This window comes from Hippopotamus amphibius, chromosome 10 (genome assembly GCF_030028045.1).
Source record: "Hippopotamus amphibius kiboko isolate mHipAmp2 chromosome 10, mHipAmp2.hap2, whole genome shotgun sequence".
In the NCBI taxonomy this organism is placed as follows: Eukaryota; Metazoa; Chordata; class Mammalia; order Artiodactyla; family Hippopotamidae; genus Hippopotamus; species Hippopotamus amphibius.
Window position 1 is genome coordinate 87445715 of NC_080195.1, and position 19819 is coordinate 87465533.

Genomic DNA, 19819 nt, shown 5'->3' on the forward strand with positions numbered 1-19819 from the left:
TAAGTTTCATTAGGTCCCATCTGTTTATTTTTTATTTTATTTCCATTATTCTAGGAGTGGGTCAAAAAGGATCCTGCTTTGAGTTATGTCAAAGAGTGTTCTTCCTATGTTTTCTTGTAAGAGTTTTATAGTATCTAATGACAATTTACAGATTCAACACAATCCTTATCAAATTACCAATGGCATTTTTCACAGAAATAGAACAAGAAATTCTGCAATTTGTATGGAAACACAAAAGACCCTAAATAGCCAAAGCAATCTTGAGAAGGAAAGACAGAGTTGGTGGACTCTGACTTCAAACTAAACTACAAGGCTACAGTGATCAAGATTAGTATGGTACTGGCACAAAAACAGAAATATAGATCAATGGAACAGAATAGAGAGTCCATAGATAAACCCACGCACCTATGGGCACCTTATCTTTGACAAAGGAGGCAAGAATATACAATGGAAAAAAGACAGCCTCTTTAATAAGTGGTGCCAGGAAAATTGGACAGCTACATGTAAAAGAATGAAATTAGAACACTTCCTAACACCGTATACAAAAATAAACTCAAAATGGATTAACCAATATTTTATAATAACTATAAATGGAATTTAACCTTTAAAAATTGTGAATCACTGTCATATGCCTGAAATGGATATAATATCATACATCAACTATAACTCAACTTTTAAAAAAAAGTTACTTGCTGCTGAGTAGATAAAAATCTTTTAATTAAAAGTTCTTTATTTTTATTCATATAAAATGAGCCAGGTTTCATTTGAGTGTTCTTCCAAATATGGCACAATTCTCTAAAACTGAAAATTAGAACAATCATGATCCTGAATTCTTCATTAACTTATTTTCTGAGTCTTGGTCACATAGTCATCACAGATTTCATTTTATCTATAAAAGGAAAGAATAATACCTGTTTTATTTACTATAAAGGGATCTGGTGAGGGAAAAAAATCAATAGAATTGACATTGAAATATTTCAATATGTTTGAAATATTCTAGAAATAAGATATTTCAACATAAAAGTGGACAGTTAGGAATATTTGAATTCTTGAGGTTTTGTATATTTATTTCAAATCTCACTAAACTGCATTTAATCTAACTGCTTTTTGAAGTAAGTTATAAAAATGAGAAATATTTTAAATGAATCAACAGACAAAGGATTAATCTCCAAAATATAAGAACAGCTCGTGCAGCTATCAAAAAAACAAATAACTCAATCAAAAAATGAGTGGAAGAGCTAAATAGACATTTCTCCAAAGAAGACATACAGATGGCCAAGAGGCACACAAAAAGCTGCTTGACATCACTAACTATTTGAGAAATGCAATCAAAACTACAGTGAGGTATCACCTCATACCAGTTAGAATGGGTATCATCAGAAAACCTACAAACAATAAATGCTGAAGAGGGTGTGGAGAAAAGGGAACCCTCCTGCACTGTTGTTGGGAATGTAAAACTGATACAGTCATTACAGAGAACAGTATGGAGGTTCCTTAAAAAAACTAAAAACAGAATTATCATATGATCTAGCAATCCCACTACTGGGCATATACTCAGAGAAAACCATAATTCAAAAAGACACATGCACCCCAATGTTCACTGCAGCATTACTTACAATAGCCAGGTCATGGAAGCAACCTAAACAGATGAATGGATAAAGAAGATGTGGTATATATACAATGAAATATTACTCAGCCATCAAAAGGCAGGAAATTGTGTCATGTGTAGAGACATGGATGGACCTAGAGACTGTCATACAGAGTAAAGTAAGTCAGAAACAGAAAAAAATATCATACATTAACGCATACATGCGGAATCTAGAAAAATGGTACAGATGAACCAGTTTGTAAGGCAGAAATAGAGACACAGATGTAGAGAACAAATGTATGAACACCAAGGAGGGGAAGTGGAGGGAAGGAGCGGGTGGGACGAACTGGGAGATTGGGATTGACATATACACACTAAGATGTATAAAATAGATAACTAATGATAATCTTCTATATAGCACAGGGAACTCTACTTTGCTGTACAGTAGAAACTAACACAACACTGTAAAACAACTATGCCGCAATAAAAAATATACATATAAAATAAAATAAAATAAACATTTTTAAAAAATGAAATTACCTAGCATCTGGTACAAAGTGGCATTGCCAGCAAAATTTCTAATGCTTATATCTCAAAGTACTTTACACAATACATTTGGGTTTTAGGATTCTTGTAATCTTTTCCTATTGGACTTACACATTTCAAGCATGGACTGGGCTCCAGATTTCCTGGTACAAACCATAAATAGACAGAATGCTTAAGAGCAAAAGTTTTCATTGTGACAGCTGAATAAGAAATTGCATGATTTTGCTTACTAAAAGATGCTTTCATGTATAAAGGTAATGATATACTGTGAGAATCTCAATATACATATACACAAGTTTTATAATCTAGTGTGATACTATATAGCATCTGAGTACAAGTATCAAAGTTAATTGCAGATATGAAACTATGAACTATTATCCAGCACTCACATCCCAGCTATAAAAAAAAAAAAAGACTCGTGCATCCTAAAATATTTCAATTCTCTTACCTATGAACACCGATTGTTACAAACAGAAAGTTGTAGAGCACAAACTTTTTTTAAGCTCAATTATTGCCATCTCATTCACAAATAATTCTTGATAAAATCTTCCTTCAGAATAGAGGATATCAAAATCATACGGTGCTGTTTAAATTATGACACCAAATCCTCACTTATAAACCAGAAAACAAATCTAACATATTCTGAAATTTGTTCTGGAAAACCATCCCGAAAAATAAAGCTATGGAGTCAATGATTAAATAGATGCAAAGCCTTGACATCTTGATTCACTAGTGCTATTTGGGCTATCTGATTAATAAAGAAACATATTTTTAAATGGCAAGGTCAGGAAATCCTTAGCTACTGCTGATTAACAAAACTGAGCAAGACCTTCCTGTATATGAACATTTTGTCCCTAAACAGAAATCAGTTCTATTCTCTGATGAATTTTTTGATTAAAAAAATATAGTTGGTGTATTTTCCCTGCATGCCTAGGGTAATAATCCCTGAATTTAACTTGGAAGTTAGAGTTAACATAACCTAAAGAGTATATTCTTTTTAAAGTTGCCCATTAAAAGTCAGGTTTAGAAAAAAAATTGCATATATATATAAAATAGTTTTATATATACATATATATAAAAGTTTTATATATACATATATATAATAGTTTTATATATACATATATATATATACTTAACAGACATAGGTACAGTAATGAATTTATGCCTTGTATTTGATGCCATGTTACACATAAACTTTTTATTTTAACATCCCCAACATTAATACTTGTTTATATCTCTCATTAGTAATTCAAATTTTAAATATGAGCAGCAGCATCGCCACCTTGCTTTAATATAACAACGTAGTGCCCACATTGCTTCAATATAAATAAATTCAAAGAAACGCCTTAGCTATACCTTATTTTGATGAGCTTTCTTTGGAGAAAGCAAAGTAAAATTATGCAGTGTGCTGACTTTTATTCTTTAGGTAATAAGCATCTATAGGAACAAATCAAAGCTTACTAAAAATAAATCAAAGTAAAAGTGCATGCCATTTATGAGATTCATTATGCTTACTTACATGCCACTTCCAGAGATGCATTTCGACTCACTGCTTCACCAAGATAGTTCCTTGCAACACACACGTAGCTTCCTTCATCAGGTTTACTTCTGCGCCCATGCACAATGCGCAAGAAGAATAAGGATCCGCTGGGCAGAAGCATCCTGTGGGACCGGGGATCATCCTTGTCAGTCTCCACCCGCTCACCATCCTTGTACCACTCAATGGTGGGCGTTGGTCGGCCCTCGGCCTTACAGTTCAAAGTGGTGGGCTCTCCCTTAGAGACAATGACATCCGAAGGGTGCTCCACAATCCGCGGGGGAAAGTCTTCCTGGCGAAGACGAGATCCTACAAAATGTGACAGAATGAAGACAAGCTTTAACATTCCTCATCAACAGCTTTTGTTTCATTTAGGCACACACTGATGAAATTAAACTATTCAGTCATTCAAAATGCACTTCCTACTATTTCATTTAAGTTTTAGTCTTTTGTTCTTCATGCATCTCATAAGCTATCTCAAGTCCATTCTGGAGCAAGACAATATATCAATAAATTAATGCATTAATTTTAATGAGTGAGGTTTAACATGCTCCATGAGTCATGACAGACAAAAATAAGCCTGAAATTTTCTTTTGGAACCCATAAGTTGGAATGGGTACTAAGATGAGCAAGGTTAATTTCCTGTCCTTAAAGTGCTTACTATGGGGAGAAAGCCAAGTGGGCAAGTACCTAAGATACATGCATAGAAACCGGTTATCATGCTGGCATTGTGCCATCAGAGTCAACACACAAAAAAGGCCTGAACATTGTGCACAAATAGTAACAATTCAACAGATGAGGAAGAAGTTTAAGGACATAAATTGCCCAGGACTATGGACAAAGTAAGCAGTAGAGGCACAATTTGAACCCAGATATGTCTGACTGAGGAATTCAAGATAAATCACTATGTTGAAATAAAAGGTGCACGGAGGTCCAAGAAATGTATTATAGGAAAAAACAGCGAAAAGTAATGTCAACTCTAACAAGAACATAGTAAGAGACTTACCCCAAAAAGGTAGCATTTGAATTGAGTTGTAAAGAATGAAAATAATGTCAACAGAAGGAAAAAGACATTCAGAATGAAGAAACAGCATGAGCAGAAGGAATGAGAAACGACAGTATATGCATAATACATTTCATAATCAGGGAGGAAGTTAATGTGGCAGGTGAGGGTGAGAGGCAGTCTTATAGCCAGAGACAAAAGAACTTAAAATATCATGCTAAGGAGTGTGACTTTTATTCCGTTTGGCTAACTGATTTTGAGTGGGCAGTGGCATGACCATCTGTGTATTAGAAAGATTCTTTTGGTCGGTAGTGTAAAAGATAGACAGTAATGGAGGCAAAAAGACAGGTGAGAGGTACTTCAGCATCCCAGAGAACAATAAAAAAGAACCTGACCTTGAGAAATAACACTTAAGGTTGAAAAAAGGAGGAAGATCATAAAATAAATACTTGACAGAATTTGGTATTCCACATAGTAAGGAACAGCGACAGGTACCAATAACTTTCCTGTAACTGCAATGAAAGTGGGGCCATTAAAAGTTAGAAGAAATAGGAAGAGAACAACCTGTTTGGTATTTTAAGATGAAATTTCTGCATAATATATTGTTTTGAATGTTTTAATTTATAAAGTGTCAGAAGCCATTATTTGTGGAAAGGTCCTACTAGCTGCTGCAAATAATTTTAAAGGAGATGCTAAGAGAACTCTGGCTGGAGACATAATAATAATCTACACACAAGCTTTTAAAAGTTAGCTCTTACAATTTTCCAAACAATTACCTGATATTAGCACGTTTCTGTTCCATAAACAGAAGTAATATTTATTCATCAATGTTATTCCAGTTTACTTTCAATATTAATTTAAAATCTGTATTTTAATTTAATAAGGTAATTTAATTTGGTAGTGAATGAACCTTTTCTTTTCTGAAGAGAATTAACTTTTAAAGGTTGCTGATCACCATTTGTGATCTTACCAGATTCAAGAAAGAACTTATACATTACAAGTTCTAGGTACCTAAAGCAAGAGTAATTTACAGTGCACAGCTCAAAATTAAAAAAAGAAAAAAAAAGAACTAAAGAGACCCAAAGCATTTAGATATGGACAGGAAATCACATCCTGCGTCACAATAATAAAAAAAAGGTTATATATTGTAAGTACTGAGGCATAACACAAATAAGGAATTTATAAAATATAAAAAGAAAGAATTATTTTTAAAAATAGTAATCAAATAAGATCTCAAAGTATTTAAATATAAATAATTAATCATAGTTTGCAAATCACTAGAATATTTCTAAATGTAAAAGTATGGACACATAGCCACAGAAACTCATGCTGAAATGCAGCATCATGTCACTTTTTATGTAATAGGCATATGGTAGCCACAGTCATCTTGTTTGGATATCTTCCTTGCTCTTCTCTAACCTTCCATATGCAGTCATCTACATTCTCCCTAATGCCAAAGTTGTTCTGTTATTAAAACTAAGGAAGTTAACCATCCATGTTTTTATCAGACAATTGGTCTGGATAAGTCCTGAATAGAACCTGAAGTACACTAACACTTATTAAATAAAATATAAGATAATAGGCTAATAAGAGAATTGGAGGCAAAACATCTAAACTATTTAGTAATAGGATTTAGAATCCAGCATGTCCAAAAAGCACTCAGAGAATTTTACTCATTTATCACTATAACATATGTAAACTATTCTAGTGCTGTCATATTTGGGTATTCTTCTAGAAACTTTACTCCACTGTTAAAGTCAAAAGAATACCTACAATCTAAATATAAGAGGTAAAATTATCAAACAATTGAAAGAAATCAGAAGAGCAAATTTTCATGACCTTGAGTTAGTCAAAACCATCATGAATAGGACACCAAAATCACATACAACAAATATATTTGTTCTTGTAAAGACATTTAAAAAAAGGAAAAACAACCCACAGAATCAGAAAAAAAATTGCAAGTCATATATCTGATAGAGGACATATCTAGACTATATAAAGAACTCTTACAACTAAATAAAAGTACCAATAACCAAATTTAAAAATGGGATCTGAGAAAAGTTATACAAAAGGCCAGTGAACACATGAAAAGATGCTCAACATCATTAGCTATCAGGCAAATGCGAATCAAAACCACGAGACACACTTCACACCCACTAAGATGGCAATAATCCAAAAAATGTAAAATAACAAGTATTGTCTGGGACACTGAAAAATTGAGAGCCTTATACATTGCTGGTGGGAATATAAAACTATCTGGAGTTCCTCAAAAAGTTTTGGAATTAACATGTCCCAGTGATTTCACTGCCTGGTACATACTCAAGAGAAAGGAAACCTTATGTCCACATAAAAACTTGTACATGAGCATAGTGTAACATTCATAGCAGCATAATTTATAATAATTTTGTAAAAATAGAAAGAACCCAAATGTCCATTACCTGACGAATGGATAAATAAATGTTATATATCCACATAATGGAATATTATTCAGCAATAAAAATGAATGAATCAGTGATACACACTATGCAATCCTGGAAATACTATGCTAAGTTAAAGAAGCTAGTAACAAAATGATTCCACTTATATAAAATGTCCAGAATATTTAAATTCATAGAAACAAAAAGTAGATTTGTGGTTGTCTAGGGTAGGGAATGGGGATGAGAGGTGGAGGAGGGCTGGAGAAGCTTTTGGGGTGATGAAAATATTCTAATATTGATTATAGTGAAGGTTGGACAATTTCATGACAATAATAAAAACTATTATATTGTACACTTTAAATGAGTAAAGTATGTATGAATTGTATCTCAATAAAGTAGTTTTTAAAGTCATAAGTAAAGGCACTGTGAATAAATTTAATACAAGGCATTGTGACAATTCATGTTCACTCTGACCAAGTTATTTTCCTCATTCGTAGTTTTAAGTTTGAAATGTAATCATCAGGCCAGCAATGCCAATAAGGCATAAAATAAAGTTAAAAGACTGTACCAGTCAGATAAATGATTGATAAACATATAGGTGGGTGGGTAGGTAGGTAAATAGATAGATGGGTAGACAGACAGGTATGGAGATATGTAAAAACATAGCTGCAATCTAATTTTAAGATGTTACTAAAAGGGAGTGAATTAATTTTGAACACCCATAAATTCAGACATCACACAACTATAGCAGTGCCCCTTAAGATAGATAAGCCTTAAGACAGGTCTGTGAATTCTTTGAAATTGTATATAAAAATGGGTATTCTTGTGTGGACAGGAGGGGGTAGCAACAAGTGGGACCACAGCTTTCACCAAATTTCCAAAGAATTCGGAGACTTTAAAATTATGAAGGACCACTAAAGTACTAGGACCAAAACAACCCCATTATTTGGTTAAAAAACAAAAACAAAAAATAGCGGAGTTGTCAGTTAAAGTCACTGGGGATTAAAAACCGAACAGTAGAGGGGGCTGTTCATCACATGAAATGCCATGAAACAGTTTAACCTCAAAAGCTTGGATATTCAAGGGCATATCAGAAATATAGGATCCCCAGCCCAAGCCCAGACCTCAAGAAGCAGAATCTGCATTTTAAAAAGATCCCCTGGCAATGTATAAGTGCACTAAATTTTGAGAAATACTGCTCTGAACAGTTTCAGTATGGCCTTGAGCTAAGGATGGTTTAACATTTTTAACATGTTGTTAAAAAAAGAAGAGGAGAAAGAAGAATAAGAAAAGAAGCAGAAGGTGAAGGAAGAAAGAGACCATATATTGTCTGCAAAGCTTGAAACATTGAGATCTGATACTTGGCAGAAAAAGTTTGCCAATCCTGCTCTAGAGCCCCTGTGGATCCATTTCCACTATTAACTTTATTTTTGATACATATATAGGACCACAGAACTTTTTTCTCCAGATTCCAGATGAAAAAATACTTCAACAGTATGAAAAAATACTTTGCTCATGGAATGGGAAATATTCAGGATCTCTATTTGGTCAGACAGGCTAAGCACCATCAAATTACTATCTGCAATTCTAACTTTGCTTGTAGCGAACAGCAAGTCTGCACATCATTTTATACCTCAATTATGAATTGTGCAATAAAATCGTCCAGTTTTAATTTAAAACATTTCATTCACCTGTCCTTAGATAGCATAAGGAAACAATGAAAATTAGTATAGATGAATATCCAAATGTTTATTTTTTCTGTCCAAGAAAGTAAGCTATAAAATAGTCAAGTGATTTGTCCATAACTGGACAAACTAGTAAAGGCAGAATTAGAATTCCAGGGCTTTTATCCAAAATGTACCAGGCTTCTGAAAAAGCCGGAAGCTTAAGTGAAGAATGCACACTACAATGAGACATTACAAAACCCCTTCTAAAATTGATTTCAATAAAATGAGTAAAATTAATGCCTCTAGTGGTAATATAGTCAGAAGACATCTTCCTTGTTTTTTCAAAGTGTAATTCTCAGACTACCAGCATCAAAATCACCTGGGATATTTCTTTAAAATGAAGATTCTTGGTTCCACAATGAAGAGAATGCATAAGAAGTTACACACGGAAGGGTCTCAGAAACTGCCTACCAGGAAGGAGACAGGCACGCACTTAGATCTGGCTAGATGTAAGTGCTCCACAGAAACATCAAATTAGTTGAATGAAGATGCATCTCTGGATAACATTCTTAGCACCCAAATTTACATAATAGATTATTTCTACTTCTCAGACTCTCAAACAATGATTTTGTAATGATTTTAGTAAAATATTTAATAAAAAACAAATTGAATGGTTTATGAGTACTTTTTAAACTTTAAAGGATTGGAGGTGAAGTATAAAATCATAATTTGGGAATATATTTAAATTTAGTTTTATTTAGTCAATAACCCTCATTTGCAGTGAGTGCTACAGAACTGTTGTTTCCAGAAGTGACTTCAATTATATAATATAATAAAGGAGGATAAAGCACTTAGAATACCTATTGATTTCATTTCATGTATTTGAAAGTAAACTGCTCATTAGTTGGAATATAATATTTCCTTGAACTAAGCTTTACTTTTCATTCGTATACTACCTAGCCATCTCTAGTTAAGCAACACATTTCAAACTTCTCTGAATTTTCACTCCAGCAAAATTTCCATGCAGTGTCTGTTTTTCTTAAAAACATACATAATATTGTCCCAGTTCATAAAACGTATGTTTAAACAAAATATTTTCCAAAACATTTAGTAAAATAAAGCCAGCAAGATTTTCTATGATTACTCCAGTTCTGGGTGTGACCAAAGATACTTCCTGAAGTTATCCCTCCTCCAGTTTGAGAGGTATATAGTGTAACATGAAAAAGTGAAGGCTGGGTGACCCATCACAAAAAAGAGGTGGTGTGGAAGGAATAAAGGAATGGGTTATCGACCAGCAAATATTTATGCCTCGCTTTTACCAGGTACAAATCAGAACACCAATGTCTCAGAAGTTGGTTTAGATGAAATCAATTATATAGATCATCACCAGGACATATAGTAAGCATCCAGTGTTTCTTCCATTTCCCTTCTATAAACTATTACAAATATTCTTTCCAAAATTTGCCCCTTAAAATGAATAACATCGACAAATTTTTCTTTTCTGAGGTCATTCTTTTATTAATTTTCTCTACATGGTACATTTTAGCTAGGCCAGGATGAGCCCTTTATACTAGATTTCAAAAGGATTAAAGTTGCTGCTATTTTACCAAAAGAAATCCTGTTCAAAATTTCCTCCCCAGGAAGAAACATATCTCAGTGCCATTACCAATGTCGTCCACAGCTAATGTAATCTGTAATGCAATGAGCTGATTAATCACCCCACCAAGTCTGTCCTTAGAACTTTTCCATCCTTGAATTCTCATGGTGATTAAGTTCCAGTGTACTTCCCTTATCAGAGGGGGAAATAGAAAAGGGACATAAACTTTTTTTCCTAGTGGTCCTACTGTTATGCAGGAAGTTAGCCATGAGCAATGAGAGGCGGCCCCACTGGCTGAATATCCAATAAATAGCCCCCTATTCCCACCAAGCTATTTTTGCCAACTCTGTCCTGAACAGGCCCCTATCAGTACTCCAAAATGGTCAGGGCACTGGAAAAATCCCCCACTGGTCCATTGGAGAGACTTACCCCACTCTGGCACACGCACACACCTCAAGAGATCAAGTCCATAGATAATCTTTGGCTTCAGGCCCATTAAATGTTCATAAATATTCTATGAATATATACATCTGATTATAACAGACTGAATTATGGGAAGGACATGTGCAGCACAGCCTCTTTTTACATAACCCGCAGCTGTCAATCAAGACTGTCAACCAATGACTTTGCCTGAAAAACTCTACACCCCAGCCCTCTGGGGTCATTGCCTCCCTTGGCCTGGCCCTTCTCTTGAGGTGTTTCCTCTATTTTCTCTTTATCTTTAATAAATTCTTTTGCAAAAGTTAAGACATCAGATTCTTCCTTGTGTCCTGACCAAAAACCAAGGCCCCATGAGAGGAGGGGTCTCCAGACTCTCCTCTGTTAACACTATGATGTGATAAGATGTGGTGAGAAAGCTAATTTTTGGAAAACACAGACTGTTTCATCCACTTGAACGTCACTGAAATTCTCTCAGGAGATGATCTAATTTAGCAATGAACAAAATACATTTATAAGACTCACTTCTTCTGGAAGCACAGCAGTATTTAAAATAAGTTTAAATTAGAAACAACATCAAAATTAAAATGATGCCTAGAAATACTAATTATTTATTACAAAAATGCTACATGGCTTTTATTTTTTTTTAGATTCTTTTCCCATATAGGCCATTATAGAGTACTGAACAGAGTTCCCTATGCTATACAGCAGGTTCTTATTAGTTATCTGTTTTACACATAATAGTGTGTACATGTCAGTTCCAATCTCCCAATTTATCCCTCCCCCACTTATCCCCTGGTAACCATGATTGTTTTCTACATCCATGAACTCTATTTCTGTTTTGCAAATAAGTTCATTTGTAACCTTTTTTATATTTGTTTTTGTTTTGTAGGTCCTTTTCTTCTCTTGTGTTTCCCACTTAGAGAATTCCTTTAGCATTTGTTGTAGGGCTGGTTTGGTGGTGCTGAATTCTCTTAGCTGTTGCTTGTCTGTAAAACTTTTTGATTTCTTCATCAAATCTGAATGAGATCCTTGCTGGGTAGAATATTCTTGGTTGTAGGTTCTTCCCTTTCATCACTTGAAATATATCATGCCACTCCCTTCTGGCTTGCAGAGTTTCTGCTGAGAAATCAGCTGTTAACCTGATGGGAGTTCCCTTGTATGTTATTTGTCATTTTTCCCTTGTTGCTTTTAATAATTTTTGTCTTTAATTTTTGTCAATTTGACTACTATGTATCTTGGTGTGTTTCTCCTTGGGTTTATCCTGCCTGGGACTCTGCACTTCCTGGACTTGGGTAACTATTTCCTTTCCCATGTTAGGGAAGTTTTCAACTATAATCTCTTCCAATATTTTCTTGGGTCCTTTCTCTCTCTCTTCTCCTTCTGGGACCCCATAAGGCGAATATTGATGCATTTTAATGTTGTCCCAGAGGTCTCAGGCTGTCCTCATTTCTTTTCATTCTTTTTTCTTTATTCTTTATTCTTTTCCACATCAGCGATTTTCACCATTCTTGTCTTCCAGGTTACTGATTCATTCTTCTGCCTCACTATTGGTTCCTTCTAGTGTATTTTTCATTTCAATTATTGTATTGCTTATCTTTGTTCTTTAATTCTTCTAGGTCTTTGTTAAACTTTTCTTGCATGTTTTTCATCTTTGCATCCAGTCTTTTTTAAAGTCCTGGATCATATTCACTATCATTATTCTGAATTCTTTTTCTGGAAAGGTACCTATTTCCACTTCATTTAGTTGTTTTTCTGGGGTTTTATCTTGTCCCTTCACCTGGTACAAAGTCCTCTGCCTTTTCATTTTCTCTATCTTTCTGTGGCTGTGGTGTTCAATTCCATAGAATGAATTACTGCTGATACTGCTTGATACTGCTGTCTGCCCTCTTGTAGAGGAAGCTATCTAAGAGGCTTCTGTGAGCTTCATGATGGGAGGGACTGGTGGTGGGTACTGGCTGGGTGTTGCTTTGGTGGGCAGAGTTCAGCAAAACTTTAATCAGCTTGTCTGCCAATGGGTGGGGCTGTGTTCCCATCTTGTTGGTCATTTGGCCTGAGGTGACCCAGCACTGGAGCTTACAGGCTCTTTGGTGGGGCTAATGGCGGACTCCAGCAGGGCTCACACCAATGAGCACTTCCCAGAACCCCTGTCACCAGTGTCCCTGTCCCCACAGTGAGCCACAGCTGCCCCCCCCCCACCTCTGCAGGCAACCCTCCAACACCAGCAGGTAGGTCTGGTTCAGTCTCCTCTGGGGTCACTGATCCTTCCCCCTGGGTCCTGGTGCACATACTACTTTTTGTGTGCCTTCCAAGAGTGCAGTCTCTGTTTCCCCCAGTCCTGTGGAGGTCCTGCAATCAAATCCTGCTGGCCTTCAAAGTCTGATTCTCTGCAGATTCCTCCTCCTGTTGCTGGATCCCCAGGTTGGGAAGCCTGATGTGGGGCTCAGAACCTCACTGCAGTGGGTAGGCTTCTGTGGTATAACTGTTCTCCAGTTTGAGAGTCGCCCACCCAGTGGTTATGGGATTTGATTTTATCTCGATTGCACCCCTTCTACTGTCTCACTGCAGCTTCTCCTTTGTCTCTGGATGTGGAGTGTCTTTTTTGGTGAGTTCCAGTGTCTTTCTGTTGATGGTTGTTCAGCAGTTAGTTGTAATTCTGTGCTCTTGCAAAGCAGAGTGTGTGCACATCCTTCTACTCCACCATCTTGTACCCTTTTTTTTTAGATTCCACATATAACCAATATCGTATTATATTTGTATTTCTGTGTCTGACTTACTTTACTCAGTATGACAATCTCTAGGTCCATCCATGTTGCTGCAAATGGCATTATTTTGTTCTTTTTTGTGGCTGGATAATATTTCATTGTATATATGTATATGTGTGTGTGTGTGTATATATATATATATATATATATACACCACATCTTCTTTATCCATTCCACTGCCAGTGGACATTTAGGTTGCTTCCATGTCCTGGCTGTTGTAAATAGTGCTTCAATGAACATTGGGGTGCATGTATCTTTTTGAATGTTGGCTTTCTCCAGATTATGCTCAGGAGTGGGATTGCTGGGTCATATGGTAGCTCTATTTTGGTTTTTTAAGGAACCTCCATACTTTTCTCCATAGTGGCTGTGCCAACTGACATTCCCACCAACAGTGTAGGAGGGTTCCCTTTTCTCCACACCCTCTCTGGCATTTATTGTTTGTATATTTTTTGATGATGGCCATTCTGACTGGTGTGAGGTGATACCTCGTAGTGTGAGGTGATACCTCGTAGTTTATTATCTCTAATAATTAGTGATGTTGAGCATCTTTTCACGTGCTTTTTGGCCATCTGTACGTCTTCTTTGGGTAAATGTCTGTTTAGATTTTCTGACCATTTTTTGATTGGGTTATTTGTTCTTTTTTATATTGAGCTGCATGAGCTGTTTGTATATTTTGGAGATTAATCCCTTGTTTTTGCTAAATGGCTTTTTAATGTCATAAAACTAAAGAGCCAAGGGTGTGAACGGGGATTGATAAAGACTAAAGACATTTCTCATCAAACTTGGCAGCCTCAATTCTGAAAGTTTCAGTTGTATTGATACAATATGGCATCTAGTATCATCCCTGTGTACCCAATCTTCCAGGTCCAACAGGCAAAACATTGGGCTACCAGAGATTCTCTTGTCCCAAACCCCATTTTATAGTGAAAAGGAGAAAAAAAAAAAAGAGAAGCAAATAACTGAAGTTTCTTCCCCCAAAACTGAGACTAGACTGCTTTGCCTTAGCTGTGAGTCCAAGCTCTGTTTCCAGGATAACTTTTTCTTTTCTATCACTCCTCCTTCTTACCCATATTTTGGGTAAGTCTAAAATAAAAAGTCTAAAATAAGCCTAAAATAGAAATTCCCAAGTACTAGATTTTAGTTATTGGCTTTTTTTTGTTGTTTGTTTGGGTTTGCTTTTTTTCTTCTTGGCCATTGTGTATGTGGCCTTAAGCAAGCTACCTAAACTTTCTCATAGCACTATTTCTTCATCCCCAAATTGAGGCAACTAGAGGAGTAAACTGCTACAAGTTCTTTGTTTTATAACAGGATCACACTCTTTATGGCTGTCACATCATAATGGACATAGCCATAGGAAAAGATAATAGGTAGCAATTTAAATTTATTACCACAGAGCAAATTTTTAAAGATATACTCTATAGATTAATGTTCACACTTATCATATAAGTAGAGGTTAGAAAGGTTTGCCCTTGATAGGTCTTATGTCTACTATCAAAAAACAATCACTGTCAAAATGCTTTCTTAGGGCACCCTCCAAAGGTTAACAACAATTTAAAAGTTTTTGTTTAAAAAGCAGCTTATATAACACCTGGAATTTATTGTTAAATTTATGCTAAATTTATTTACTTTGCCAATAAATACATGGTGCTACAAATCATCTAAACCAAAGACCAACTGGTAAAACACAGATACTTATCTTAAAAGTAAATTGTTTATCGATTATTTAAAACATAATTTTAGTCAAAGATATTTAAAACTTCCTTCCTTGTTCAGGGTGGGTAGTTGCTATTTCAGGATAAGGTAACAAAGGCAACTTTCATAAAACATTTTCTCTGAATTTCACAATTGTATTTCAGGCCTTTATCTGTGTATCCTTAGCAGAAATTACTTAAAATATTAAAAGTGGAACACATTTTCCCTCTTTTTTTCTCCACCACCTCATGTTAATCAGTGCCTTCCTTATATAAGTTTTAATTGCTTATTACAGTATTTCATTTTCTGGCTGCCTACATCCAATGCAGTGAGCCACTATCCTCTTGTGAACAGGTGGGCCCACGTGACAGAGCACCAGCATCCAGAGGGAAGACAGGACTGGTTTGGCTAAGTCAGAACCAATAGCAGAAATCAATCAAAAACTGAGGGTTAAATACATGAGAATATTTATATAAAACTGAAGATAAATTTTGAAACCACAAGTCTCTAAGTTTCCGGCAGGTTTTTGGTAGTGATTTCCTCCTGAGAAATAAAAAATTAATTTCCTACTTTATAAATTCATTTTACAACAATTCAGTGAGGAGCCAACGTATTAACCTGGACACTCATCCGAAACTATTTCAAATCAATTTGTTACATCTTACCATGATTGAAGGCATTCTTTAAAGAGTGATTTGCCACCAAATCAGAGGTTTTCATGGGTTATGCAGATTTGCCTTACAGTGACAAAAACAATCTTTATTCCAGAAAGATACCTTTGAGATTTAGCTTCTTATTGTCATATTCATAATATTTTGATGTGGTCTAACAATTGCATTTGGCTTTACAAAACATGATGTAATGAAACAATCTCCAACCTCATTCAATTGTTTAAAACGTTAAATTTTCTAAAAACTATCAATATTTATTTGGTGGAGACCATGAACGGGTTTCCAGAAAAAACCATTCTACTTACATAAATTCCTAATGGACTGATAACATTTTAGCCTTCTTTTCCCTAAGCAATATATTCTGAAAATTCTCTGGCAGTAGCATTAATCTTAGTAACTGCACAAAGGTCCTGGTGTCAGTGTCAGAAAATACCATTCCTATCAGCACTGATATTTTACACCTGTGCTAAGCTTTGTTAAATATTGTTTCTGATAAGTTTGCCTAAAACTTGACATATTTTCCTCTAGTCCAAAATATTTTATTATAAAGTTAAATTGAGATTAAATAACCCTAGTTAAAATTTCAAACTTCATTTACCGTATAGTATACTACGGATTTTTTAAACAGAACTGAGAATGTTAATGCAATACAGAAATTTTCTTAAAAGAATAATGGCTAAATCATTACCCCCAAAATTACAACGGTCATGAGCCAAATGTGTTAGCTGCTTCGTCTCCAAGTCATAAACACAATGACTGATTTTAGACTTGTTCACTTCCCACTGACATCCGACTACTGAAGAAGTTGGCCTAACACATGAATCTCACTGCACTGCACCATTATCTTTTTAAAATATGGTTCTTAAACCACAGATTACATTATGTGGAATAGGGGTAAGACACAGAACGGAGAATGACATCTCAGATACTGGGTGCAAAATTTTGTGTGCATGTACATTTTTAAGAAAAAATGAAGCATATCTTTGACAGTTAATATAGATTCTCTGTCAGTAAGTAGACTCTGACCTGCAGCTGCTCTTGTCCAAATGCGAGATAGGAGTACGAAATCAAGCAAGTTTCTTACCCTCTCCACATGTTGGCTTCCATATCTATAAAACATAACAGTACCAACCTAATATTGTTGTGAAGACTACTTGAGATTTTTCCATATGCTGAGCACACAGCAAGCACTAAGTAAATGCTACTGAGTGCTTTAGTGTTACTAAACTATTACTAGTCACTACTATTAGTGTTACTATAACATATAATTCTACTACATTAGTGTTACTATTAGTGTTACTACTATTAGTGTTACTATAATGTCACTACTATTAGTGTCACTACTATTAGTGTTACTATAATGTATAATTCTTTTATTAGTATAACCTCCATAACTATACTTAGAGGTATTTGTGACTGCATAAAGCCAAGAGCTACCATCCACAAGATATAGTCTTTTTAATGCAAGAGTAAGTCATTTAAAATACAGCTTCTATCTCTCTGTTGTGATTTTCTACTATTGCCTGTTCTTACCTACCAAAACAAAGGTCATTCTGAATAATATACCTTACCTAAATTTCCCTGAAGCCTTCATGTTTTCAACAACTCTGCACCTTAGATTTGTTACATACTCTACCAAGTTATAAAGATGAAAATATTAGATGCTCAATCAATATTCTATATAAATGCATGAATAAATATATCACTTTTGTTTTTCTATCAGTGGAGCTATAGGAGCTAGATTTCAATTGGAAACTGTAACAACTAAAGAACACTTCACTGTAATTCACAACAAATGGATGGGTGGGACTTTAGTACCAGGCATTAATTACTGCGTAGACATGCTGAAGAAATTACCTGTAAATTATATTCATTAGAATTTAATCACGTACCAATGTTTAATCATTCTTTGTGTCTTCTCAAATATTTTACTGAAATAGGTTATACCAATACTGATGATTTTTCTTTATGTCAATCTTGAAACCATCGCAGGATTAATACATGGGAAGAATCTATTTCTGGTTACTTTTCCATTATAAATATAAGGAGAATTAAGGACTATCCAAAGAATCCTTTTGAGGGCACTAGATGACTTAAGCTAAATGACAAACAGGAACAGAAGTATTATCAGAACACTGTCTGAAATTAACCCTTACCAATGGTTTAAAGAAGTAGTGATAAAAATCATTTTCTCCCTTTTAAAGCAACATATTTCTTCCTTGAAGTCTCTAAATTACAGTTTTATGAAATTGCGTATCTTTAAAATACAGCTAAGGCCTCTTACAATTAAAAAAAAATAAGTGAAAGATGGGTACAGTAATCCCAAAGATGAAAAGAAAGATTTTCTCTTGCTTAGCGGGAGCAGCCATACTGTATTTAGTTTTTCTTACTGTTGTGCAATGGCATGTTGGAATTCTTTTTCTGAAGCCTATACCTTGGAGAGTTAAAGGAGGTTTATAAAGGTATCTGAATACAACTTATACTTATTGCTTTGTCTTTGACAATCAAGCTCTGAGTGAATGAGCTTTCACCGTTGACCAAACTAAATGGAAATGACAGCATCATATTTCTGTAGAGGTATTTGCAAGACAGGCACCTAAATTCACTTTTGAAGTGTTTACTCCACTAAAAACACCTTGGACAAGATTTTGATCCAGAATAGGTTGAAGAAGAGGCTATGTTTTATCAGTTGCAAATAGCTCTTAGGCTTGGAATTAAATCTGTTTTCAAATCTTTAGCACACTATTGAAAAATTTCATAGTTGGCACTTTGTCCTTCACTTTATGCACAGCATTAGGATAATAAATAAATAAATGTAAATCTAAATTAGTCTCTTTAAGAAAAAAGTTTGACTCAGTAAATCACAATGATTTTGATATGACTTCTTTTGTAAGGCATACAAATGGTTAGTTAAATTTAAGACTGAAAATCAGAGGAACTTTAGCAGATAAAGAATAGGAGTTATCTTAATTATCAGGATACTTTTCATTTAGGGGTCTACTTTCTCTTCATTTTTGTCTATTTATGCTATCTGTTGATGCTTTTAAAAAGTGATTTAATAAAACTTTAAATTTCCTTTCAAGGGATGCCTTCTGTTTCAGAGCAAAATGACCACCAGATAACATCACTGCTGCAACAGAAATACGGAGTGTAGTTTTCAGTTAAAAGAGTTTGTCTGCATAGAGAAAAGTGAGCTTGTTTTTCTGCTGAATGGAGAAAAGCAGCAAATGGGAGTGCTATAAATGTTTTAAAATGATCTTTTTCTGCTTGAATTATGTTTCGCTAAAATACATCAGAGACTCAATTCCTTGGGTCTCTCAAAAACTGTCTGCAGTTTCTAGAACTTATGAAAAATGTTATTTTCCACTCAGTTCATTTACTTTGAAGCCTTATCAGATGAGGGATCAAATGAAACCGATCATCCCCAGGTTTTCCCAGGTTATTACCATGAGGACATGGAATTAACCTCCATCCAGCCACTCTCAAAAGGCAATGCTTTCTTGTCACAAAGCAAAAGGAGTGGAACACAGGGAATTATTCTGGATTATGCTGAAGGGAAAGAAAGTGCTGACAGGCAGAGGAATAAAAAAGTATAAAGTTACAGTAATTGTGACAGACAAGAATAACAATAGCTTAGAATAAGGTGGTTATTTTTTTAAGTGTAGGAAGTTGCTTTTACAGTCAAGTACTCGATATATCAAACTGACCACTTGGATTTTATAAACAAGCAGCAACAGAAAATATGGAAGAAAATGAAAGGTGTATGAATTTTAAAAGAGTATAATGATGTTTGCTTATGTTTCCATGTAGGTATACTACTTTCAAAAGAGGCGGTAATAACTGTATTGGGTTTTTTTGTATGAGATGTACAAACTGCTGTTGACATTTAAAAAATAAA

At 34.8% G+C, this 19819-nt stretch overlaps 1 protein-coding gene across 9 annotated transcripts in view; it reads right to left on the minus strand.

Annotated features, from left to right (window-relative positions):
- ROBO2 (roundabout guidance receptor 2) overlaps window positions 1-19819 on the minus strand; it is a 570793-nt gene that overhangs the window by 507591 nt on the left and 43383 nt on the right. For all 9 annotated transcript variants that reach the window (XM_057696195.1, XM_057696205.1, XM_057696199.1 and 6 more), the window contains one exon: window positions 3654-3980. In XM_057696195.1, coding sequence (XP_057552178.1) covers window positions 3654-3980 — 327 coding nt within the window. The remainder of the gene's footprint in view (window positions 1-3653; window positions 3981-19819) is intronic.